This window comes from Trichomycterus rosablanca, chromosome 11, assembly GCF_030014385.1.
Source record: "Trichomycterus rosablanca isolate fTriRos1 chromosome 11, fTriRos1.hap1, whole genome shotgun sequence".
In the NCBI taxonomy this organism is placed as follows: domain Eukaryota; kingdom Metazoa; phylum Chordata; class Actinopteri; order Siluriformes; family Trichomycteridae; genus Trichomycterus; species Trichomycterus rosablanca.
Genome location: NC_085998.1, coordinates 31661425 through 31688935, shown reverse-complemented (window position 1 = coordinate 31688935; position 27511 = coordinate 31661425). Strand labels below are relative to the sequence as shown.

At 40.8% G+C, this 27511-nt stretch overlaps 2 protein-coding genes across 4 annotated transcripts in view; one reads left to right on the top strand and one right to left on the bottom strand.

Annotated features, from left to right (window-relative positions):
* Positions 1 to 10210, bottom strand: part of zc3h18 (zinc finger CCCH-type containing 18) — a 49115-nt gene extending 38905 nt beyond the window's left edge. Inside the window, exons 1-2 of one of the 3 annotated variants that reach the window (XM_063004179.1) lie at positions 10123 to 10210; positions 263 to 1098 (exon numbers count right to left, since the gene is read on the bottom strand). In XM_063004179.1, the coding sequence (XP_062860249.1) occupies positions 263 to 1087 (825 nt within the window). In that variant the 5' untranslated portion in view covers positions 1088 to 1098; positions 10123 to 10210. Of the gene's footprint in view, positions 1 to 262; positions 1099 to 5394; positions 5679 to 5807; positions 5946 to 10122 lie in introns of those variants that run through there. The other 2 variants (XM_063004177.1, XM_063004178.1) reach the window with 2 other exon arrangements.
* Positions 10211 to 13408: 3198 nt separating this feature from the next.
* trhr2 (thyrotropin releasing hormone receptor 2) lies at positions 13409 to 27043 on the top strand. The gene is made up of 3 exons (XM_063004722.1): positions 13409 to 13800; positions 15627 to 16044; positions 26294 to 27043. The coding sequence occupies exons 1-3, from the start codon at positions 13409 to 13411 to the stop codon at positions 27041 to 27043; spliced, it is 1560 nt and encodes a 519-aa protein (XP_062860792.1).
* The last annotated feature ends 468 nt before the right edge of the window (positions 27044 to 27511 follow it).

The window sequence follows — 27511 nt, the reverse complement described above, 5'->3', positions numbered from 1 at the left end:
ATCTAGGTCGTCTTGGTTTACCAATCAGAACTCAAGGAAAACAGGCATCATTGCTCTTCTCTGTCCTAGCATCTAGGCGATGGAATGAACTTCCTCTACCTGTTCTAACAGCTCTAACAGTTCTAAAGTCTCTTGTTGTCCTTGACCGAATCCTCTATCAAATTTAGAGCTTGGTTAATGGGCAAGCAAGGTGTCCCTTCTTATATATATATACACTGTATATATATGTAAAAAGCACTTTTAATAATTTAAGGACACTTACATCAATCTCTCCTTCATCGATTTCTCCATCATCCTCATCTTTCTTTTTATCTCGGAAGGAATCCCTCCTGGTCCTCCCGTGGCCTCTTGACTCAGATTTTTTAACATCTGTCTGGTCCGGAGGCAAGATCAGTTTTCTCTCCTTCTTTCTGCTCTTCTTATCTTTTTCCTCCTCATCCTCATCCCCATCTTCTGCAACAGGTCCCTTTTCTAAGTCCTCCTCCTCTGGAGCAGCTGAGCTAGGCTCCTCAGGAACTTCCTCATCATAGTCTAGCTCGTGCTCATCCAAATCTCTTGATACCGAGGGTGACTCCTCCTTTAAATCGCTGACCAATTTAAGCCTCCTCAGTCTCCTTTCATCTTCATCGTCCTCCTCTTCATCCAGTCCTTGACGACTCATACCGGCCCCCTCTTCTCCATCCTCCTCCTGTTCTCTTTCAGAGGGGGAAAAGGGCCGTTCCTGTTCTGGTGAATTGGGGTTTGGTGATCTGGGTGTCTCCGGGACTTCCTCCTCTTGTTCCTGCCTAACTGACCGGCTCATAGGCTGCCTGCCTTCCGGCAAATATCCGGCACGCTTCGGTTCGTCATCTTCTTGATCAGAGATATCCTCTGGAGCGTCACTACTTAACTCAGCTCTGCCTTCATCTTCAAAGTCAGAGTCTGCCGCATCTCTTTCACCCTCTTCGTCATTCAGCAGCTCACTGTCAGACACCCTGTTGTTCTCCCCTGTAGGAGACTCTGGTGAGTCTAGAAGCTCAGTATCAGACAAGCCTTTCTCCTCATCAGGGGATTGTGGGGACTGAGTGGGGCTCTCGGGGGTGTCCATCAGCACACAACCTGCCATCACAAATATTCAAATCAATTAAATTAGTTTGTGATGCATATTATACATCCAGGATTGTTACGTTCAGTAAAAAAGCAGGGTTTCTAGACAGAGAGAAGGAGGTATGCCTACATCTAAATATTATGAGCCTTCACAATTAGAGCTGTCGTGGTAACGAAGTGTGGCAGTTTTTTTATCGCTCTTTTAATTATCTCACATTTTAACAATTTAAGAATAAATCAAAGAAATAGTCGGTATATAAGCATACAAATTCATAAGGTAAAAGACCATCATGTGTGCAGGTATACTGTATACACTGATCAGCCATAACATTAAAACCACCTCCTTGTTTCTTTACTCACTGTCCATTTTATCAGCTCCACTTACCATATAGAAGCACTTTGAAGTTCTACAATTACTGACTGTAGTCTATCTGTTTCTCTGCATGCTTTGTTAGCCAATTTTCATGCTGTTCTTCAATGGTCAGGACTCACCCAGGACCACCACAGAGTAGGTATTATTTGGGTGGTGGATCATTCTCAGCACTACAGTGACACTGACATGGTGGTGGTGTGTTAGTGTGTGTTGTGCTGGTATGAGTGGATAAGACACATCAATGCTGATGGAGTTTTTAAACACCTCACTGTCACTGCTGGACTGAGAATAGTCCACCAAACAAAAATATCCAGCCAACAGCGCCCCATGGGCAGCGTCCTGTGACCACTGATGAAGGTCTAGAATATGACCAACTCAAACATCAGCAATAGATGAGCGATCGTCTCTGACTGTACATCTACAAGGTGGACCAACCAGGTATGAGTGTCTAATAGAGTGGACAGTGAATGGACATGGTATTTAAAAACTCCAGCAGCGCTGCTGTGTCTGATTCACTCATACCAGCACAACACACACTAACACACCACCACCATGTCAGTGTCACTGCAGTGCTGAGAATGATCCACCACCTGAATAATACCTACTCTGTGGTGGTCCTGTGGGGGGTCCTGACCATTGTATACAACTATATACATTGTTAAAATTCCCATACTGCCATGACATGTCCCTTACAAATGTATGTATGGCTTTTAACTCGACCTGTCAGCTGGCAAAAAATGCATATATATGCCTTTACAGGTGGAGAAGGAATATTTAATTTAAAACATCTTCCTGTAGCACATAAAATATTACATTTGATATTTTAAATACGGTCAGAGAAAGACAAGTGTTCCATACAGTTGCCTTTCTGGGAAATAAGAATTCTCTGATGTTACCATGGATTTCGGCACTAAACGCGACATTTTACGTTTTTTAGAGATTAAAAGAAAAGTTCTGGGATATATTTTATTCATTTTACCACCTTATTTTATGTGTTGTTTATTTCGCATTTAATTTACCGACAGTTTAACAATATTACTTCGAATCTGTTCCTACTGCTGTGTCCTAATATGCTGCGTTCCTTTTACATAAAGTGCCCTTGATCACGCGCTCGTTCACTTAAGTGTGTCAAGTGTGCACGAGAGGGGAGTGATAGAAAGCCTCTGTATGTGGGCGTTAACATCAGCGAGTCAACGAGTGACATAAAGCAATTAAATAGGCGCTCAGGTGGCGCAGCGGTAAAAACACAAGCTGCAACCAGAGCTGGATCTCGAATACATCGTATCGAATCCAGCTCTTCCTTTGCCGGCTGAAGGCTGCGTGGCTACATGAACAACGATTGGCCTGTTGTTCAGATAGGGGGCGGGACTAAAAGCCGGATGGGGACTCTCTCTCTCTCAGACTAGTGCGATTACGACCTCTGCTGGCTGGTTGGTGGCGCCTGCACGGAGATGGGGAAGGAGTGCGGTAGGGGGTGTGGCCCTCCGCGCACAGCGCCGTACCGCACTGCGCTCGTCAAGTGTAGGTGATAAGATGTTCGATTGCTGTGCACGTCTCGGATGGGGCGTGGAGCAGCCTCGTCCTCCCCAATCGGGAGCAGGGACCAGCATTAGTGAGAGGATGTTTGACGGGTAGAAATTGGATGCGCTAAAAAGTGGGAGAAAAGCAAAAAAAAAAAAATAATAAAAATAAAATAAAGCAATTAAATTACCACTGAATCGGTAAACGTAAAATAACACTTTCATAACACAGTCAAAAAATTGTAATTCATTCTCTCTCACACAAAGAGAAATACAATTTGTTGCCTGTGCAGGAAACTTGCACACAAACGACCAACGAAGTCGCATACACAAGCAAAAAAGCTCTGGAAGATGAATCCAAAAGATGGACGAGCAGATGTGATTCTGCAAACATTTCAATCTATTAAGCATTGCAGAATTATGTCAGTGTGTGGAGGATACTAGCCAAATGAGAACTAAAAACAAATAAATGTGTCAATTAATTAATTAATTAATTAGGTTTTTAACGTCATGTTTTACACACTTTGATTATATTAATGACAGAAACGGTAGTGACTCGTTACACAAAATTCATCCGTTCAAGTTCAGTGTCAAACAGAGTCATGGACAATTTTGTATCTCCAGTTAACCTGACTGCATGTCTTTGGACTGTGGGAGGAAACCCACGCAGACACGGGGAGAACATGCAAACTCCACACAGAAAGGACCTGGACCGCCCCACCTGGGGATCGAACTCAGAACCTTCTCGCTGTGAGGCAACAGTGCTACCTACTGAGCCACAGTGCCGCCCGTAATGTGTAAATTTGGCTGCATTTCTATAATGATTTTATAGCACAAACTTTAACGATTCATCTGTATTGTAAGTCGAATCTGCTGCAAGCTCCAAAACAGAATGAATCCGGTACCTACAAGCTTCGGATGAGCACTGAGGATGTGGTATTAAACCTGTCAGGACCAGGCAAACCTATAAACACAATGCCAATGTTAAAACTAAACACTTCTAATTCATTTTATCAGTTATGTAAGCACTGATACACGCAAATTACTTTGTCATCAAGTTTTGGTTTGTAATTGTCTCGCTTTTAGAGAACAAAGACTAAGACAGTTTGCAGTGATATTTGTGTTCAACAGCCGCTCAGGTGGCGCAGCGATAAAAACACGCTGCAACCGGAGCTGGATCTCGATCGTACGTCGTATCGAATCCAGCTCTGCCTTACCGACCGAGGCTGAGCGGCTATATGAACAACGATTGGCCTGTGGTTCAGATGGGCGGGACTAAGGTTCGGAAGTGGGTCTCTCTCTGTCAGAATGGTGCAGCTGATTAGAGGCGCATACACGGAGATGAGGAAGGAGTGCTCTTAGGGTGTGTCTCTCCGCACGCAACGCTAGGTGGCGCCACACTCGTCAATCTGTGGGTGGCAAGATGCATGCGGCTTGCTGCTCACGGGTCGGAGGGGGCGTGGGTTAGCTCCGATCTCCTCGGTCAGGGCAGGGATCGGCAGAGAAGATGAATGATGCAAATTGGGCAATTTGACGCGCTAAAGGGGGAGAAAAAGGGGAGAAAAAAAAAAGAAAAAAAAAGTGTATTCAACTCTAACTGCAAATCTTTAAGTTTGTTTGTTTATTAGGATTTTGTTTATTAGGATTTAATGGGCAGTGATAGCTCAGTGGTTAAGGTACTGGACTAGTAATTTAAAGGTTGCCGGACAAGCCACACCACCGCCAAGTTGCCACTGTTGGGCCCCTGAGCAAGGCCCTTAACCCTCAATTGCTCAAAAATCGTGTTCAGTCATAACTAAGTCGCTTTGGATAAAAGCGTCTGCTAAATGCTGAAAATGTAAATGATTTTAACGTCATGTTTTGACACTTTGGTTACATTCATGACAGGAACGGTAGTTACTCAGTTCACACAAGGTTATATCAAACACATGGATAAATTTAGTGTCTCCAATTCACCTCACTTGCATGTCTTTGGACTGTGGGAGGAAACCGGAGCACCTGGAGGAAACCCACGCGGACACGGGGAGAACATGCAAACTCCACACAGAAAGGAGTAGCCACCACTTAGCCACCGCGCCGCCCCAAATCTTAAAGACTAAGTCAACTATATGGAACATTGGGCCCAAACATTAGATTAACCTTAATTTAAACTGATAGCTGTTCTTATACCAGCATTGTAAGGCAAGTGAGCACATATAATGTACATATAATGTACAAAGCAATTCAATTTCAAAATTAAGCACTTATTGATGTACAAAAACACATAAGGAAAGTAAACATCGACTCTGATTTAATCAGGTTACCGTTAATCGGTCGTTAGCTTGTTTAGCTAATTTGCTAACGAGGTTCTCCGCAGCCTTCACATATTGCAAAGCAAACAAACAGAATGGAAGCAATGATTTGGAATGAGGTTACCTGCTCGGGTCTATGGCAAGTGACATGAGATGGACGGCCAACATCAAAACGTCAATTTTCAAGCTAGCCGACTAGCCGGTTAGCTTAGCAGAACTAGCAGATTAGCCAATGAGAAGCAGTCCTGTGAAGCGGTGTAGCTTTAGCAGGCCCGAGCGCGGCCCACACTTCACTACAGGCGAAATCATCCACCCGGGCGGGGAAACGTTACAAACGCGGACATTAACGCTTAACTAGCGACATTGCGACAACTTTTTTTGGCGATAAGAGTGTTGATTAGAACTGTCTGTAGTGCGGGAGAGGAGAAGAGCGACTCTGATCCACACTGCTCACACTTCATACCCTCAACAATAAAGCGCACTGTAACCACACACACGATCACATCCCCGACAAAACCCCAAAACACATTCCGTCACCTTTCAAACCACAGCGCGTCGGAGACTGGGGCTCGGTGCTGGGAGTGACCCGATCTCTCTCCCTCTAAACGATGAGCGATTTGTCGGTTTTTTTGAATTTTCTCTACTGGAGAAACGCACAAGTCCTGTACCACACAGTGAGAGCGGCCATTACTCTGACGTCATCAGAACACGCCACATGGCCGAATCCAATTTTCACCAAACTGCACTCATTAGCCAGTTAGCTGGTGCAGCCATCTTACACCTACACTCACTTACATATATATATATATATATATATATATACATACACACCGATCAGCCATAACATTAAAACCACCTCCTTCTTTCTACAATTACTGACTGCAGTCCATCTGTTTCACTACATGCTTTTCTAGCCTGCTTTCGCCCTGTTCTTCAATGGTCAGGACCACCACAGAGCAGGTTTTTTTTGGATGGTGGATCATTCTCAGCACTGCAGTGACACTGACATGGTGGTGGTTTGTTAGTGTGTGTTGTGCTGGTATGAGTGGATCAGACACAGCAGCGCTGCCGGAGTTTTTAAACACCTCACTGTCACTGCTGGACTGAGAATTGTCCACCAACCTAAATTATATCCAGCCAACAGCACCCAGAGGGCAACATATATATACTGTATATATATATATACACACACAAACAGTATACAGTAAACATAACAGTACACTTAATATACTGTATATAAACATATTACCAGAAATATGTTTTAACATTAATACAACAATAACCAGTATATGTTCAACAATAATCAACAAATAAAAATATGAAAGAAAGAAAGAAAGAAAGACCGGTTCGAATTCAGCTCTGCCTTCCGGCTGGGCTGGGCGACTACATGAACAATGATTGGCTGTTGTTCATACAGGGTGAGAGCCGGACGGGACCTCGTAACTGATGCAATTACAACCTCTGCAGGCTGGTTGATGGCACCTACACAGAGTCGAGGTATAATGCGTTGATCAGCGTGTGTTCTCCGTACACAAAGCTGATCCGCATATGAACTTGCCTCATGCAGAAATATGTTTCAACATTAATACAACAATTACCAGTATATGTTCAACAACAATGAACAAATAAAAATATGAAAGAAAGAAAAAAGTAATCATTAGCAACTGGTGAATGTATACTTCTTTATGATTCAAGACAAAAAAAGAGAATTAGTGAAATGTTTAGCTTGGTTATTGTATAAGAAATTACAATGGTATATAAAACACCATTAAATCACAAATCATTTTTTTCTTTTGTTTTGCAGTTTTTACTGAAACAATCCTGTATTTGTTTTCCTTGGTTGTGTGGTTGAGCCATATCCCCAATCATCTTTATAACATTTTGTGGCTCAATGACAATAGTGTACAACATTAGTTTAGTAATGAATAAAAGTTTGTTTAGTTATTAGGATTTTAACACATTTGGTTACATTCATGACAGGACAGGTAGTTACTCATTACACAAGGTTCATCAGTTCGCAAGCTTATATCGAACACAGTCATGGACAATTTAGTGTCTCCAATTCACCTCACTTGCATGTCTTTGGACTGTGAGAGGAAACCGGAGCACCCGGAGGAAACCCACGCGGACACGGGGAGAACATGCAAACTCTACAAAGGAAGGACCTGGACCGCCCCACCAGGGGATCGAACCCAGGACCTTCTTGCTGTGAGGCGACAGTGCTACCCACTTAGCCACTGTGCTGCCCAGTAATGAATAAAAGATTCTACAAAAAAGTGTTTTACTGATAGGGACAGACGAGTTAGAGAAGGTTGCTAAATGCCCAAAAGGTACAATCACAAACATAACTGATATGAATTGGCACCTTTGAAATTCCAAAATTCACCAACATTTAGTATTAAATTAGAAGTGTGAAGATTAAATTAGAAGTGTGAAGAAAACGTCTGTGCATAAGCTGGGTAGCTGGGTAGCACTGTCACCTCACAGCAAGAAGATTTTGGGTTCAATTCCCAGGTTCCCGGTCCTTTTTGTGTGGATTTTGCATGTTCTCCCTGTGTCTGCGTGTGTTTTCTCCATAAGCTCTGCCTTCTTCCGGCAGTGCAAAGCCATGCAGTCATGTTTACTGGAGATTGAAAAACACCCTAGGTGTGAATATGTTTGCACAAGGAGAGAAAGTGGTTTGGCATTGTCTTGCTAAAAAAAAGACATGAAATGTGTGCTTACTTCTCAGCATTTTATACACCATAATGATAGTCACCTGTTACTCACTCACCTGTTTATGTGTGGAAAGTTCCAAAATGTCTTTGGTCTTTCTACAAACTTCATAATTTATGCCCTACCTAATTCGTGGCCGTGAAAATCATGTCTCCCGTAAAATGAGCCATTTACCTTGTAATATGCATTTTTCATTCATTAAGGGGGTCTTAGCCATCATACAGTAATTACATTAGTGTAACAGACTGTTCTGTGGTTTAGCGTTCTGACAATTTTTTATGTATGTGTTTACATATTGAGTGCATTTTGTCCCTTTGGGGATTCCATAGTCAAAGGAAAAGTGTGCTTCTCTACACACATGATCATCTCTGTGCTGCGATAGTTTGTGTACAGTTTATTTCTTTCTTTATAAACTCAGCAAACTCTAAAGACGGTTGGTTACACTAGCAATCGGTTAGACAAAATGTTCAACTACAGTGGGAATTCTTCTTTTAGTACTTTGATTGGTTTACCCATCTTTTACTCATCAAAGTTCTGGAAGAAGAATTCCCACTGTTTTGGAAAATGGCCCACATTTTGTATATGAGCCTTGGCACAGCTGGTTGTGTGGGTGCCACACAGCTAGGTGGGAAGCTGAGTGTAATACATGACTCAGAACACTGTCTGTGAGGAATTTTACGTGTTCTTCCCAAGTCTGCATGAGATTTTTTCTAACCTGCCAAGGCCCCCTCCACAGACAGCATCCATGTCGTGCGCGCGAGTGTTTAGAGTGGCGCGTGAAAGAGGAGGAAGCGCGTGAAGAGCTCGAGGCTCTTGCAGACTCGTGCCAGCAGGGGGAGGTATTGTAACAAAAGCACCTGTTCATTCAGCTTCATTAAACGCCGGTACTTGGAGGAGCGCATGTTCTTAGCGGCTCTGCCGTTTCTCTCCTAGATTCGTGTGTTCCATGGCCTTGACAAATACCTCAGATCTTCTTTTTTACATCTGGATTTCACAGCCGAAGCTGCAGAGAGAAAGGCTTATTTGGAAAGAATGCATGGGTTCCAACCAAAAAAGGACAAAATGGTAAGATTTATTATTTACCTAAACTTATTACCAGTGAAAATGATAAATAATTTACTATGTAATAAGTAACTGCTTCTTTGTATTATTAAATACTGATTCATTTATAATATTTATTTAAAAAGTTAATTAATCTGGGAAAATTTACTTACTATGAGTGAGTGCATTTAAACATATAATGTAAAACTGGTGTAATTATGTCTTGTCAGAATGTAGTTTTTTTGATAAATCCTATTTATTTGGAATAATTGCTTACCTGATTGGAAGCATTACCTAATTAAATAGAAAGAGAAAATGTGGTGCTTTATCTAGATCCTATACAATTAAAACAATAGCATTTAATAGTTGTTTTTTTAGTAAAATATTACCTAACAGCTATATGGACTGTATTATAATGAAATACATAACAGACAGTATGCAATGTGTTTGCAATGTCAGTCCTCATTAAGAAAAAAGACACTATTAAAAGAACCCTAATGTTCCAAATTATATGGCTAGTAAACACTATAAATCTAAGGGTTTGAATGTATCAGACAAAACATAAAGGGTGAAAAATAAAGAGCAGTCATGAGTTGGCTTAGACTCATGATTGTGATACACTTATTTGGAGAGTCAGAGTAATTGACAGCTTAATTTATCACAATCAGTTCTCACCATCAAACCTAATCTCTGAATCAGGCTTGTCACTACTGCGCAGTAAGTAAACACTCTTCATAATGCAGTTTCTGGCTTAATGAGTGCAGTTAATAACTGGGATGCAATAAAAAAAATCCAGTGCAGCTCATGCTTCAAATAATTTGAAGTAATCAGATTGGAAGATCATGCTGTTCTAAAAAAACCTGCTGAAATTTAGCCTTTATATAGTAAAGTTATGGCTGAAGAAGTATGTGAACTCATATCTAACATCTGGCAGGCAAAAATGAATGTACTCAGGACCATATAAAATACATAAATTCTCTGACATTCTGAATACATTTAGAATACATATTTAAAGGGTACATACACCCTTCAGCCTTAACATTAAAACCACCTCCTTGTTTCTACCCTCACTGTCCATTTTATCAGCTCCACTTACCATATAGAAGCACTTTGTAGTTCTGCAATTACTCTACATGCTTTGTTAGCCCCCTTTCATGCTGTTCTTCAATGGTCAGGACCCTCACAGGACCACCACAGAGCAGGTATTATTTGGGTGGTGGATGATTCTCAGCACTGCAGTGACACTGACATGGTGGTGGTGTGTTAGTGTGTGTTGTGCTGGTATGAGTGGATCAGACACAGCAGCGCTGCTGGAGTTTTTAAACACCTCACTGTCTCTGCTGGACTGAGAATAGTCCACCAACCAAAAATATATCCAGCCAACAGTGCCCTGTGGGCAGCGTCCTGTGACCACCGATGAAGGTCTAGAAGATGACCAACTCAAACAGCAGCAATAGATGAGTGATTGTCTCTGACTTTACATCTACAAGGTGGACCAACTAGGTAGGATTGTCTAACAGAGTGGACAGTAAGTGGACATGGTATTTAAAAACTGCAGCAGCGCTGCTGTGTCTGATCCACTCATTCCACTCATACCAGCACAACACACACTAACACACCACCACCATGTCAGTGTCACTGCAGTGCTGTGAATTACCCACCACCTAAATAATACCTACTCTGTAGTGGTCCTGTGGGGGTCCTGACCATTGAAGAACAGCATGAAAGCAGGTTAAAAAGTATGTAGAGAAACATATGGACTACAGTCAGTAATTGTAGAACTACAAAGTGCTTCTATGTGGTAAGTGGAGCTGATAACATAGACAGTGAGTGTAGAAACAAGGAGGTGGTTTTAATATTATGGCTGATCAGTGTATAAACATCATTCAGTGGTTCTGCGAGGTAAAGAGGGACAGCGCCTCAATGTGAACAAACTTAATTATAATTTCAACTGAAATATAATTAAAGTGGTCTGAAATTTTACTGGAACACCAAGGGAGGTTTCATAAAAAAAGCAGCAACTTCCAAACTGTGACAATAAATCAACAAGCAGCAGCAGTCCAGACATCTGACATCTGGCTATATAGTATATCTTATATATGTGAATATCCAGAGGTTCAAACACTTATTCTAGTCTGGACTGTACCTGAGTACTCATGGTGTTTAACAGCGCTCCTAAATGTGAAATTGCTTGTGTTATTAGTTTAGGCAAGATGTGTTTGTCTATTAATGTGACAAAGATGAAGATCACATTCACACTCAAGAAGTAATTAATATGCAAATCCAGGTTATTCTAATGGGTTCACAAACTTTTGCTAGTGTTTGTTATGATGCTTTTTCTCATTGTTGTTCTGTATTGTCTATTCCAGGTTTTCTGAAATTGTCCTGTTTTATCAAAACATAATATGTAATGTATGAAAGGGCAAGTATTCATTAGTGTAGCTAAATAAATGACCTGCCAAAAATATCCAAACATCACATTCATACATGGCTGGCAAACATCACATCTAATGACATGGTAATTAATATGATCATTAATGCTACAAAAGGTTTTGACCTCATTTATGGAAAGTGATGCCTGGGATTCACTTTCATATGGTCATTAAAGCATTACTGAGGCTCTGAAGTCAGTAGACAATTCACTGCAGGTGTGGGTAAAGTCAGGGCTGAGTCCAGGTGCTAGGCAATTTTTTCTCATACCAAACTCATTTCGTTTCATTTCTATGCTTTACCACTGCTTCATCTTGGTCAGGGTCGTGGTGGTTGTAGATGCTTTGATGACATACACTTTTGCTCCATCAGTGGTAGCCTAGTGGGTAGAGCTTTGGGCTATTAATTAAAAGGTTGAGAGTTCAACCCCAGCTCTACCATGCAGCCATGACAGTGGCAACCTGGCAGTAGTGAGGCTTGAATCGGTGGCCTTTTGATTAGTTCAGTTCCTTAACCTCTAGGCTACAACTGCCCTACTGTATATGTATATATGACAAATAAAGGGATTTTATTCAATTTTATTAAAACTTTTAACTTTTACACTACTACTGACTACCACAGACTACTGTTCAATCGTATGACTGAGATTTCCACATTAACAAATAATTGGTTTTCTTGCAGTATTGTGGTTTAATTTTTACCTTTTCCTCCTGCTAGCACCTTTGTCCTTCTTTTTTAGACACCTGTGAGATGTATTTAGGTTAATGTTTGGGGTTATTGTGTTGTTGAAAAGATTTAATCTAGTTTTATGTCTGATCTGGTATCTAATATATGTCTGATATGGGTCTAAAACGTCTTGTTTTTGTTTTGCTCCCATCTACATACTTTGTCAATCAATTTTGCCATCATGAGGATACTGCCCTGGATGCAAGCTGCCTCAAGTGGGCTTATGGCAGCATTCCTGTCAGGTGGTTGCCACTCTTTTCCTGCTCTTTTTTGCTGCTGGTAGTTTTGCTTATTTCCTTGCCTTTGTTGTTTTTTTCTGAGAGCCTGTTCATCGTTACTTTTTCTTATCAAATCCTTTCTCCTTTTCTGAGTGGTCTTGCATTTGCGGGGGGCTTATCATTGATACCCCTGTAGGGCGAGCACATGGGGCAGCTCATGCTTATATCCCTGTGGGGTGAAGGTCCTTTTTTCTAATAACTTATCCATGAATTTTGTTTTTGTTCTCTTTTGTTTTAGCTACTCATTATTTTTATTTATTATTTCTCTCTTTCTATGTGTGTTTTTTTTTTACCCCAAGTATAGTTCTACCTTAGTTAGGTGTGCTGCAATTGGGTTAATCTTTTGTAACATCGCAGGTGTGGGGCTTCACTTTTTAATTAGAGGAGCAAACTACTCAAAACTGCAGAATCCATATGAATAAATCAATGTGTAAGAATTGTTTTTAGAAAAAAACCATCAGATTAAGTAGATATGGAATCATTAAGGAAAGAGGAGAGAGGGAGGGAGATGTAACATTTTATCTTTTTTAATCAGTACTGGGGTGGTTATATGTGCAGAAAGTATCTGCCTGCTTGTACCAGAGGTGATGGACATGCACAATTACTGAGCAATTAACACAGAACTGTGAAATCCTTTTAACTGTTGAAGACTGATGTTTTTTCCCATTGACTGTCGCAATCTCTATTTTCAGGGGGATTAATTGGATGGACAATTGCATAAGGGAGCCAAAAGCCTACAAGAAATAAAATGCTCTGCCACTAATGGATTTATAGCTTTTTAAGCAGGAATTATGAAAGAACCGTCAACATAGAAAACTTCAAAAAACCTAACCTTCAAAAAACTGAACACTTTCTTCTGTTCTCTTTTCACATTCCAATTTACCTGATTTTTTCTTTTTCTTTTACACATTTTATACAACACACACCCACATACAAACCCGAGGAAACATGGCAGAAAACATGAGCTCCAGGATAGACAGTAACCCGGTGTCGAACATATCCCTGGTGAACCCGGGAGATCCTGTGTCTGAATCTGTGGAGTATAAGACTGTATCTGTGTTCCTGGTGCTGCTGGTATGTGGCATAGGAATTGTGGGTAACATAATGGTGGTCCTGGTGGTCCTCACCACACGACACATGCGAACACCGACCAACTGCTACCTGGTGAGCCTTGCTGTAGCAGACCTGACAGTACTGGTGGCGGCAGGGTTGCCCAATATCTCAGAGAGTCTGCTGGCCACTTGGATTTATGGCCATGCTGGTTGTCTGGGTATTACCTACTTCCAGTACTTGGGCATCAACGTGTCCTCCTGCTCCATTACGGCCTTCACTGTTGAGAGGTAAGGAGAAAGTCAATGCCAGAGCTAAATAATATAATGAAATGATGTATTTTTTTTAGCTTACTGATTAATTAATTCTAAATCTTTTATGTTATGCTTTTATAATAATAATAACAATAATTATACAGTATTAAAAATATTATTTGTAGTTTGTTGTAAATATTAAGATCAATAATAATTATATTATTTTAATAATGATAATAATAATAGCAAAATAATAATAATAATAATAATTTTATTGTATTTATAATTATATTATATTTATTATAATATAATACAATATAATAATAATAATTAATATAATAAATATAATATAATTGTAATAATAATTTAATTATTATTTTTATGGTTATTAATATAAAACATTTATTATATTATTATTATAAAATTAATTTTAGCCTTTTTTTTATCCTGCAACAGATATTCATTAAGCATAAAATATTTTATTGTATTTTCTGTGCATGTATTCTTTCTCTATTATTCCCCCAATGACTGGACCAATCATCACATGCCCCCTGCAACACGTGCAGTATCGACCGCATCTTTTCACCTGCAGGAGGCGGGTTCACATAAAGATCCGTATCACACACAGAGAGTCACCCACCGATCACCATTATCCCCCTTCTCATGGTGCAGGCACAATCGATCAGCCAACAAAAGCCCTAATTACAGCAGTTTTGAGGAAACCCTGTTCGGCAATTGTCCTGCCCCTTACAGACACACAGCCAATCTTGTGTTTGTGTAGGCGCCCAGCTGGCTGATAGCAGAACTCAGATAGGCTAGTGTAGTTTCCCGCTGCACCACCCGAGTGCCATAGAATATTTTTTTAATGAAACGAGTGCTGGCTGCTATGCTATGCTGTAGCTCTTATTTTTTATTTTACTTAGTAGTACAAAACTCTCAAACCTCCCCCAATGGTCAATTCTCACCCGTGTCACACCTAAAATGCTACTTTTACTAATTAAGTGCAGTTTACACAACTGGAAAATGCTTGTTACAGTGTTTGTTTTATTTTATCATTTTTACACAGTACTACTATTTGTTGTTACTATCATTATTTGTAGAGTTTAGAAATAAAACACAGGTGGCACAGTGGTGCAGCCAGCAGTGTAAGTGCCACACAGCTGTTGCATCCTGGGTTCAAACCGTGGCACATTTCCTTCTGTGTCCATATGTTTGTTTGTTTTTTTCGCTTCAGGTACTTCCTTCCAACACCCAAAAAATATAAGTTGGTGCACTGGCAACTTAAAATTTCCCTTAGACGTGACTGAGGGTAAGCTTTTCTGCCTTCCACTAAGTGTTTCTAGGTAGTCTCTGAAGCCTTGTTAAAGAACAATGAATGAATGAAGGTAAATGAAGTCATTTCTACCATTGCTGTGGTGTCAGATTTGTACCAAGAAGCAACAAATCTGATAATATTGGTACGACTCACAGATGTTAGCATTAGCATTTTTGCTAAATAGTGATAGTTGTGCCATATCATTTACCTGTGAAAACAGTTACCAGGTGAAAACACTGTGTTCATTAAGATTTACTGCTTAAGTAATACTACAATTAAATTACACTCTCGAAAAGCTAATTTATCTGTGTAAATGCCATATCTAATGTCGGATCAGATCTGCTATGAAATGTATTGCTATTTGAACAGGTCCTGGGTTATTAGCTCTGTCCTATGTTCAGTATTAGGTGTAACTAGACACATAATGAGATTTAATACACTATATTTATTTTAACATAAGTGTAAATTGTAAGTGTAAAGACACTTAGATGTGCTGTAATGAGTCAACGTCAAGTTAATATGTATTTATGTCTTGTTCTTGCTTTAGATACATAGCCATCTGTCATCCAATGAGAGCTCAGACGGTATGTACAGTCTCCAGGGCTAAGCGCATCATTGCAGGGGTTTGGGTCTTCACCTGTGTCTATTGCATGCTCTGGCTTTTCCTGGTGGACATCCAAGTAAACAGTGATGGTCGTGTGCAGTGTGGGTACCGTGTATCCCGGGATCTCTACCTCCCCATCTACCTTATCGATTTTGCGATCTTCTACGTCATTCCACTGCTTCTGGCTATTGCCCTGTATGGCCTCATCGCCCGAATTCTTTACCTGAACCCCCTGTCCCAGCCACCGGACACAGGCACTGTTACAGCCACCACCCTCAGAAGAAGCTGCAAGGAACCTGTGGATACGGGCAAAGGAAGTCGCAGAGGGCGGCCGAAAAGCACGCTGTCGTCTAGGAAGCAGGTGTGTCCTTTACCTCTTATCAGATGGAAATCTAATTATTACAGTCACACTTAAGCGCTGTTTACTGCACCTGGTGTTGTTTTATTTTAGGAGGGCACCACACTGCAAATGAAATAAAAGATATCAAATTTAAAAACACACAACAAGCAAATAGATTAATAAATAATAAATAAATTAATTTAACTTTACAAATAGTTGATTTTTACTTTAATTAAGCCATGTAAGGTCAGGATTTTTTCCAGATTATTCCACTTTGCTTTAGGTAGTTGTCTTGCTTAACAGCAATTCCTTTTAAGTGTAAGCTTTCTTTTTTCCATTTTATTTATGCATTTTCTCTCAATTTAGCATAGTCAATTTGTCTTTCCCTGCTGGGGGATCCCTGATTGCAGTCGAGGTGGGTATCTTGCTGCTCACGCCTCCTCCGACCCGTGCGCAGCCATCAGCAGAACCCTTTTTCACCCATGCACTCTGCACAGGCACCTCTCTATCTGCTAATCAGGGTCCTTACACATCGTTTGAACACCCCACCCACATTGTCCGGTCATCGTGCCCTAGCAGAGACGTGTATGCTGCAGGCACTGTCAGTTATGCCTGCTGGATGGCATCCAGCCGACTGGTGGCAACGCCGAATCTCTGAACTGGTGTGCTAGCTGATTATCCCGCTGCACCACCTGGGTGCCTAAGTTTAAGCTTTCTGTTAGAGAGGAGCAGGTTTTTATCCAAGATTGTTTTCTAATGTGCACCATTCACTTTCACATGAATCTCAGTGGTTAAAGTACTGGACTATTAATTAGAAGATTGCTGGGTTATGCCCACCATCACCAAGTTGCCACTCACCGTCTTGTAATCGCTTTGGATAAAGGTGTCTGCCAAATGTCATACACGTAAATGCAAATGATGCATGAGATTAAAGCCAGCCTTGCAATTACAAGAGGTATGACTGTTTGTGTTTACAAAGTGAAGAAGAATGCATTTATGTGTCATATATACACTACAATGAAATTCATTCTTTGCATATCATGTTTGGAAGCTAGGGTCAGAGTGCAGAGTCAGTCACTGTACGGTGCCCCTGGAGCAGAGGAGTCAAGGGCCTTACTCAAGGACCCTACAGTGAATGGCAGAGCTGGGATTTGAACTCTCAACCTTTCGACTGATAGCCCAAAGCTCTACCCACTAGGCTACCACTGTCCCTAATGACTGTCCCTAATAACACCTAGTGATAGCTGTTTTCTGGGGCAGCACAATGACGTAAATGGAGAGTTGGGGCCACAAAGCCCCAAAATCTACCCTAGCTTGTGTTCTCCTTTTGTTTACCTCCCAAAACAAACATAAGGTGGAACTTCTTTTCTTAATTGGTCCTTGGTGTGACTAAGTGGGTAACAGAGTGATGCCCTGTAATGAAGTAGCACTTAGCACATGCTGTGCTTTGAAAAAGCTGTTATAGGGCTGGGTGATATTATAATATACAGTATATAGAAATGAATCTACCAGTAACGGTTTTTTTTCCCTAATGTATATACTAGAGGTTTTTACAATATTTTTATGGCTTATTCAAATTCTGTTCAACTAGAATGACAAGTGGGCATTTTTTGGCCTATTTTTAAAAAGCTACTTATTTATTAATTTTCATTAATTGATTAGTTGACTAAATTAACATTACACACAGCTGCGCACAACACCAACATGATTTAATGTCTTAATGGATTAAAAAATATTTCATTCATTGTCTGTTTTACCACCACTTTATCCTATTCAGAGTCACGGTGAGTATGATTCACTGGGTGAAAGGTAGGAAACACCCTGGACAGGTCGCCAGTCAATTACATGGGAAGCACACATACACACACACACACCTTTAGTATCAATTTTGTATCTACAGTTAACCTGACTACATGTCTTTGGACTGTGGGAGGAAACCAAAGCTCCCAAAGGAAACCCACACAGACACAGGGAGAACATGCAAACTTCACACAGAAACGACCCGGACCGCTCCACCTGGGAATCGAACCCAGGACATTCTTGCTGTGAGGTGTCAGTGCTATCCACAGAGTCACTATGCCACCCAAAATCACTTTTTTATTTATATAAAATTAATACATGACAAATATATATTGATCTAAATAAACAAAAAAAGCTACTGATTGCTCACTCACTCACTTTCTTAATCACTTATCCAATTAGGGTCATGGGGGGGGGGGGGGGGGGGGGGGGGGGGGGGCGGGGGTGCTGGATTACTGTATTTCTGTGTTACTGTAATATACTGTAGTATGAAACTTACTATCCAGTAAGGATTTTGGCTATATTCCCACCTCTATTCCCTTTTGCTTTTTTTCTTGGTTAATTTCTTGCACACGTCAGGGCTTTTGAGATTTGATGCCCTCATAGTAAGATGCTGTGTGCTGTAGTGGATTAATTATGAGAGGTTTTTCTTGTACTTGTCTTCAAGACATATTTCAAAAGGACAAACACAGAAGTGCACTGTTGTCTGCACTATTACCTCTAACAGTCTGTCACAGACCAAGCTTTTTCTGAACAACATGGACTAGCTTAAATACCACCATGTCAGTGTGGATGTATTCAAGAATGGTCTTTGGTCTTAAATACTGTAAATCTAGTGTGTTTGATATACATGTTTATACTTACCACATGAAATTTATTTACATTTTGTAGCTAGATTTGGTAGGCACAAGGCAAGAATACACCATAAACAAGACAGATCACTAATTCATTACACAGTATCACACACTCAGATCTAGGAACCAGTCTAGTCCATCCACATATTTGCAAGTCTTCAGGAGGTGAGACAAAACCTCAAGAGGCCCATATGGACCTGGGATAATAATGCCAAACTTACAGAGAGTGACTGTGCAGCACCACACTACCTGTAAACTTTTGTCTTACTAATTATTCATTCATTATAAAAAAGTGGGGTTTAATATTTATTTGTGTAGCATATCAAGTTGAACATTTGAGCCCACACAGTTTTACTTAGTAATATTTGCTGTATTTTAGACTGTATTACAGATAGTAAAATATTGCAGTTCCATCATGTGGTAGAAATATGTAGTCTTGATGCAATAGAAATACATTACACTGTGTTTAAGGATGACTGTGAGTCACTATGTTCTATATTTTATATACAGTAAGGGTATGGCACAGTGCATAGTGCTGTTGCCTTACAGCAAAGAAAGTCCTAAGTTGAGTTTCTGGGATGGGTGGCCAGGATCCTTTATGTCTGGAGTATGCATGTTCTCCCTGTGTCTGTGTGGGTCCAAAGACATGCAGTCAGGCTTACTGGAGCTACTAAAAAGTGTGTGTTTGTGTGTGGATTTGCCCTGTGATAGAGTAGTGACTTGTCTGAGGTGTTCCCTGCCTTTTGCCCAATGAATCAGGCCCACCGTGACCCTTGCCAGAATGAAGCGATGGTAAAACAGACAATGAATGAATTAAGTTAACTGTCAAAGTTTGGTAAAAAGTTCCCCCTGACAGAGTAAAAAGTGTTTTTGTTTATGCTGTGTGAATATAGTTTGGGTCTTCTTAGAAAAATGGGCAAGCATAAGGATTTGAGCAAGAGCCAAATTTGCTAGAGTTTGCTAGACAACTGGGTCAGGGCATCTCCAAAACTGCAGCTCTTGTGGGGTGTTCCCAGTCTGCAGTGGTCAGTATCTATCAAAAGTGGTCCAAGGAAGGAACAGTGGTAAACCGGCGTCATGGGCGGCCAAGGCTTATTAATGCACGTGGTAAGCGAAGGGGTGCCCGTGTGCTGCTGTAGCTCAAATTGCTGAAGAAGTTAATGCTGGTACTGATAGAAAAGTGTCAGAATATACAGTGCATCACAGTTTGTTGCGTATGGAGCAGCAAAAGGGCGACCAACACAATATTCAGTAGGTGGTCCTAATGTTATGCCTGATTGGTGTATTAGAATAGTTACAGTGTGCTGCGATAATGCAGTCAGTTCTAGAATGACTACATGTACATTCCTATAAAATACTAAATAAGATAATTGTCTGTGCTTACGGGCTTATTTACCTAAATTGCTTCAAATGCTAATGGTCTGATGATACACCTGAATGTAACATTGTCTCTAGGGTAGAGATTGTTGATGCCCTTTTTGCTGAATAAAAATAGCCTAAACAATATGTGCTCCAGTTCTACTCCTTTACACACATTTATTATCCCTACCCTCCCTCACTTCCAATTAAACATCTTTGAAGTGTGGGTGGTGCAGAGCTGCTGAGGCTTTTAACAGTTTTTGATAATTTTTTTGAAGTACAACAATTTTCGGTCCAATTTAATGGGTGAAGAGAAAAAAAAACAATAACATCCATTCAGCAGTGGTGTGCTGTCCGTTTTGACTGACCTTTTAGAAAAGAGAAACAAGCGTTAGGAAATAAGTGTATAAATAACAATGGGCTGCGATATTATGCCTGGCTAGCCAATCAAAACCAATCATAACATCAATAATCTTTATTTTCTGCTGTTACATAGAATTTTAGAAGACACTAAAAGGGTTTGTCTAAACAAAACAAAATAAACCAAGGCTTTTCTTTAATGGCAAACTTTAACGTAATTTAGCATTGCCAACTCCTTATATACACCTTTCCAAAAATGGGGGTAGTTTTTTTGTACATTAAATTACAGAACATTAACTGAGTGCTACATTTGTTATCACAGCACTGGATTTCATAATTGTTAAATCTTTTATTACAGTGCATGGAGATGTTCTAACTTTTTGCCAACAGTTGTCTTGCCAACAGTTTTTTAGGTTGGCATGACCTTGTGTGATAATCTATAAAGAAATGGTTTGCTTAGCTGGGTGTAGAAGTTGTTTTTTTTATTTACTAGGATTTTAACATCATGTTTTACACACTTTGGTTACATTTATGTCAGGACAGGTAGTTACTGGTTACACAAGATTCATCAGTTCAAGTTTTTCATGTGAAACACAGTCAAACATAATTTAGTGTCTCCAATTCACCTAATTTGCACATCTTTGGACTGTGGGAGGAAGCCGGAGCTCCCGAATGAAACCTGCATAGACACTGGGAGAACATGCAAACTCCACACAGGAGTTGTAGAAGTTGTTGACTGGCTCTCTCTATGCTCCAACCTGAAGTACTTCTATCAACTTTGAAATGTATGCCGCTCAGGTGGCACAGCAGTAAAATACGCTAACACACCAGAGCTGGGATCTCGAATACATCGTATTGAATCTCAGCTCTGCCGTCCGGCTGGGCTGGGCGGCCACATGAACAACGATTGGCTGTTGTTCAGGGGTGGGATGAGCCAGACCAGGGTTCCTCATAACTGGTGCAATTACGACCTCTGCTGGCTGATTGATGGCGACTGCACAGAGTTGGGGAATAACGCTGATCAGAGTGTGGCTCTCTGTACACAAGGCTGATCCGCATATGAACTCGCCTCGTGCAGGTGAAAAGATGCAGTCGGTACTGCTCGCGTGTCGGAGGGGGTGTGTGTCAGTTGCAAAGCTCCTCGGTAAGCAGTGGAGGGTTGTATCGGTATGTCTTTGGGAGGAAGCCGGAGCCCACATAGACACTAGGAGAACATGCAAACTTCACACAAGTTGTAGAAGTTGTTGACTGGCTCTCTCTATGGACAAAAATTAAAAGAGAAAAAAAAATACACAGTCTTTAAGTAGGCCTTATTGCCCAACCTCACTGCTTAATATAATGTTCGTATAGCTAAATAAATTTGAATCTTTGCAGTCATGAGCCAGAATCAAGTGAAAATCCTTTCCATGATAGTGTTTGCAGCGACCAAAGGACCAATTTTGTACTGATGCCAATGGTTTTGGATGTGATGTTCTGCCACTGGGTGTCCAAAAGCTGTAAAACTTACTGAGCATTAGTATGCCTTAATGGTCATTATGACTGTCAGCTTTCATACTACTAGCTCTGCTATTAGACCGTGACAGCTGGGTAATGTGACAAAAGCCTTCCAGCAATGCCAGGCAATGCATTTAAAAGACATGATGCTCTGTTTTGCATTTATCAGTCACTAGAATTTTCAAAGATTGTCCTTTTCGATGGCTTTGATGGGGTTCTTACAAGCATAATGGCTAAGAATAGTTCACATGCACTGACGTGAATCAAATTATGATCAGACAGGGTAGGTGTCTGGCCCCATTCTCTATCACCTTTAATGACTCTGCAGGTCTATTGAGGCCAGTGATAAATTTCAGATCTGTGCGTCTATTATTATCCAAATAAAGAGCTACTAGAACTCTCCCTGACCTTGTGTGAGGTGGGCGTGTGGGTGAGTGTGGGTATATGAGTTCTGTGCTTTGGTGGATATGTCTAACCGTGTGCCCGCACACTTGCACTTGGCAAAGATCATAGCTTCAGGAGGGCTTCACTGGAGTAGCAGATTTGCATAACATGATTTGTGGCGCTCACTGAAGTATGCTTAATGCCGCTGATAATTCCGCTCTTGAGGATCAAGAATAAGTTCTCCTCCTCTCTTCTCTTTGTTCTTTTCATTTTTTCCTTACACCTCAAGCCGTTTTGATCGCACGATTATCTCGACATATCACAAAGTTACAGTGGATGTGTCTAATCACCAGATTTGAAGTTATCTGTGCTGTAAATCAGATAACACTCTCACTAAGGAGGCATTTTCTTTATTAAACTTAATCGTGAGTGCCAGCTGGCTTTGTTTGCGTCATGTTAAGAACCTTTTTTAGGCTGATGAGGAATCAAAGTAACCAGATGTATCTGTAAATGCCACGGCTAGTCACACTTATTATCTTGCAGTCTGTTAGTTAATCCAGCTCCTCCCAGTCTCATGCTCCTTCAATTAAAATGCACTGAGAATTTGTCACGGTTGTCGAAAGTGCTTGGCAGCTGGCAGTCGTTGGTGAATAATGACAAATAGAAGTTAGAATTGTGAGATCTAGTTATTCATATCAATTAGGAGCCTAGTAGCAGTTGGTGGCTTTTATATTTGTGAGTATTTTTCTCTTATTTAATGCGCTGACCCAAAACTGAAGTTGTTAAAGTAGATTTGAGGACAGGAGAATGCTGCATTGAGTGAGAACTGAGTGAGAATGGTAAACGTAAAAAACAGAGGTGTGGAGTCTGATAGTGGTTCTTTTAGACTGCTCCCTCAGGACAGTGCTAACTCATCAGTTAAGGTCTTGGACTATCGATCGAAAGGTCGCTGGATCAAACCCCACCACCAGCAAGTTGGCCTCCGAGCACCTTAGCCCTAATGCCGTAAATGTACATATAGGTTCTGCACTGCCTGTCCACACATTGTCACCATGGACACAAAGCCACAGACTGTATGACAATGTGCTTTTCTCACTCTTGTTTTTTTCCCTCTTTCCATGTTAGACTTACTTTGGAATGTGTGTGCCCAGTAAGGGTTTGCAGTATGGCTGCATTTAGCATTCATGGCTAACTACTGAGAGATGTGTCAAAGACATTTTTACTCTGAGCTCAAAGACTTGGAACAGGATACATGTAATAAAATTATGCATTGTTATTTAATAGCCCAGTTCTCACCAGCACTCGTGCTCTGCTTAAAAAACACATATAATTATTTACTCCACTGATTCTTCATTTGCTAATAGAATTTCAAGAATCTGTGGTTTAGTAATTCTTTTGAACCCTTATTTAACTGACATTAGGCATTTCGGTTAACTAACTTGATTGTATGCTGTAAATATGAACACATTTTGAAATTTATGCCTGCAGCACACTCAGAAAAGTTGGGACAGGGTTGATAACATATTCAAGTTATACCATTTTGAAACATTCCACAATAAGCAGGTGAATTGGTAACAGGTAAGGGAATCATGATTGGGAGGATCCACCAATGACACAGTGCAAGCAAAGATGGATAATTCATAAGAGAAACACAAGATTGCAAATAATTTAGGTCTCTTACCAGCTGGGCGGCACGGTGGCTAAGTGGGTAGCACTGTCACCTCACAGCAAGAAGGTCCTGGGTTCGATCCCCAGGTGGGGCTGTCCGGGTCCTTTCTGTGTAGAGTTTGCATGTTTTCCCCGTGTCTGCGTGGATCCCCGTGTCTCTGGGTGCTCCGGTTTTCTCCCACAGTCCAAAAACATGCAAGTGAGGTGAATTGGAGATACAAAATTGTCCATGACTGTGTTTGATATAACCTTGTGAACTGATGAACCTTGTGTAATGAGTAACTACCGTTCCTGTCATGAATGTAACCAAAAGTGTAAAACATCCTTATAAAACAAACAAACAAACTCTTAACAGCTACAGTACATAATACTGTGAAAGAATTTAGGGAATCCTTAGAAGTCTCTGTCCGTGTAGGGCAAGGCCAGAAACCACAAATTTGCATGACATCTGAGCCCTCAGACGTCTTTGCAGTACTTTGATAAACCGTTGTCACTTAACACAGTCCACCGCTGCATAAAAAAGTCAAAGGGAAAGACATACATGAATTCAATGCAAAATATCAGCTATAATTTCTAGACCCAAGCTCATCACAGGGTAACAAACAAGCAATTTTGAAATCCTACAGAAATGGTCAAAGTCAGGAGATTGTTGGGCCAAGCAAGCATCATCTTCACCTTCTTTTTTAGAAGCTACTTTTGAATAATGTTTGTTTGGTGTTGTTTTGTTGTTGAAATATTCGGACGTAGTTTCTTGGCTGCCCAAACAGCTTTTTAGCAGCAAGATAAATTCCCTTTAATCAGTTTCATTTTTGTTTTATCTGATCATTGTTCTGGGCTGCATTGTGACTGGAAGGGTAGCACTATCGCCTCAGAGCAAGAAGGTCCTGGGTTTGATCCCCAGGCGGGGCAGTCCGGGTCCTTTCTGTGCGGAGTTTGCATGTTCTCCCCATGTCTGCGTGGGTTTCCTCCGGAAGCTCCGGTTTCCTCCCACAGTCTGAAAACATGCAGTCAGGTTAATTGGAGACCCTGAATTGCCCTATAGGTGAATAAGTGTGTGTATGTGTGTGTGTCTGCCCTGCGATGGACTGGTGCCTCGTCCAGGGTGTTACTGTGTGCCTTGTGCCCATTAAAAAGCTGGGATAGGCTCCAGGACCCCCAGTGAGTGAGTGGTCATTGTGCTGATTTGACTAAATGCTTGTGTGGTAGAAAAATCTTTTAATGCTATGTAACAAATATTTCAATACAATATTATTTTATTACAGATAAACACAGTAAACCCAGGTTTTACCCAAGCCATTACAGTTTATGTGGGTTTCCTTCCTCCAAACCCCCAAAACACATGGACACGTGAATTAATACTTGTAATGTTTATTCTGATGCTCTATGATTGACTCGGGAACGGTTCTGGGAGTATTCCGACCTTGCATCCATTGTTTTCTGGTGGTTCTGGTTTAATTTACACAATTATTCTGTAGAGTAATCAATGGAACAGGATTGAAAGGGCACAATCAAGGAGTAGCCTAAAGGCCCCTGATAACCTTCATTTACTTCTACAATATGCACTAACTGAGCACTTTATTAGGTATACCTATCTGGTATATACAATCACTAATTTCATAAGTAACACTGACTGTAACCCATCTATTCCTCTGTACACCCCCTTGTAACCCATTTAACAACCAACATCACAGACCCGATGATATTAAGGTGATGGACCATTTTCATTACTGCAACGACACAAGCATGGTTTAATATGAGTGTACTAGGTGCAGCAGAGTTGAGGTTTTTTTTAAATACTCTTGAAACTGGCCTCTGTATTAGAAACACATACCCTTTCTCTAGTCTTTTATCAACAGACACCTAATCACAGGATGATCTTGGCTTTATAATTTTGATTGGATCACTCTTCCCCTCCCAGAAGTGACACTAAGGTCTTCTACACGCATCAACACCAAATTAGTGTTATTGCAGTGCTGAGAATGGTCCATCACCCAAATAATATCTGGTCAGTGGGGGTCCTTTGGGGGAATTTCAATCCATACTTCACATCCCTTACAATCTACCTTTTAAACTGTCAGTTTGAAAACGTCCTCTCTATTGCTCACAGTAGGTGGCATCAAATAGAAAAGGCACTTTAATACATTTTTATACTTGCTGTGAGTGGTGCTGTTAAATTTAGCTTGAATGTGTTTGGTGATGGGCTTTACAGAAGGTTTATTACTCACAAAATCTGTTAGTAACAAACTGTGACAACTTTTGCCATTGCACACAGCTTTCTGTGCCAATAACAGTGTAACAATCAATAAATAGTCATCCAAATACCCAAGCTGTGTTTTCTTGGCTCTTCTCAGGTCACAAAGATGCTTGCTGTGGTGGTGGTCCTCTTTGCTCTACTGTGGATGCCGTACAGAACCCTGGTACTCATTAATTCCTTCGTCAGCAAGCCATACCTAGATGCCTGGTTCTTGCTCCTCTGCAGGACCTGCATCTACGCCAACAGCGCTATCAACCCAGTGGTGTACAACCTAATGTCACAAAAGTTCCGCTCAGCTTTCCGTGGTCTGTATAGATGCCAGCATCAGACCGGCCACCAGCGCAGTCTGTCAACACTCCAGACGGGATACAGTGTAGCCAGAGACCCTCGAAACGCTCATGTCGTCAACGGTAAGGAGACAGGCAAGAAAATATGCTCCGGGCCTGCCACACAGAAACCAGGCATGGAAAGCATTGGTGAGAAGAAGGAAACTACAGAGAACACCAGTGTTGATCACACTGACGGTGAGAAGTTATTCTTAAAAGCAAAAACAGATGAATCCGACCCAGTCCAGGTTCAAGGTGACATTTCAAACCGTGCCACAGAGAACATAAAAATGGAAGAAGAAAAGAATGGACTGTGCTTGGAGAAAATGATTAATAGCCAGTGTCTGAAAAGTCATATCAGGAAAGAAATGAAAAATAGTAGTGGTGATACTACCAAGATGATTCCATCACTTGATAAAAGTTTCAGCACAGAGAAGATGGAGCTGGAGTCGGACGAAATGAAGCCTACAAACAAGCAAGCTGAGCAAAATGCTAAAGAGTTGATCCACAGTGCATTGTAGCCTTTCTTTGCTTCTTTTTAAAGGCCTTCACAACGGTTGGAATTGTTATTCATGTTTATCTGTTGGAAAAAGAACAGAAATGTAAAACTTTAATCCTATCAACAAGTTCATAAGGAGCTGTGTCTTTGCGCCTGCTGATGAAAAATCTATTATGGAATACAAAGACTTTCTCACTCACCCTTTTTACTAAGGCTTTTGTGTGTTGAGACTCAAGCACCCTATATATATATATATATATACAGTATACATATATCTACATCTATGAATTAATGCATCTTTGATTTATCAATCAGTGATGTCCAGTTTGTGAAACAATTACTTTTTTCACTCCCTTTTTTTACCCAATTGCGTTATACTTACTCTCTACTGGAGCTGACCCCCGCCTCAATTGAGGAGAGCGAGACATGTGTGCAGTAGCCGACTGCATCTTTTCACCTGTGCCAGCCGAGTTCATATGCCGATCAGCTT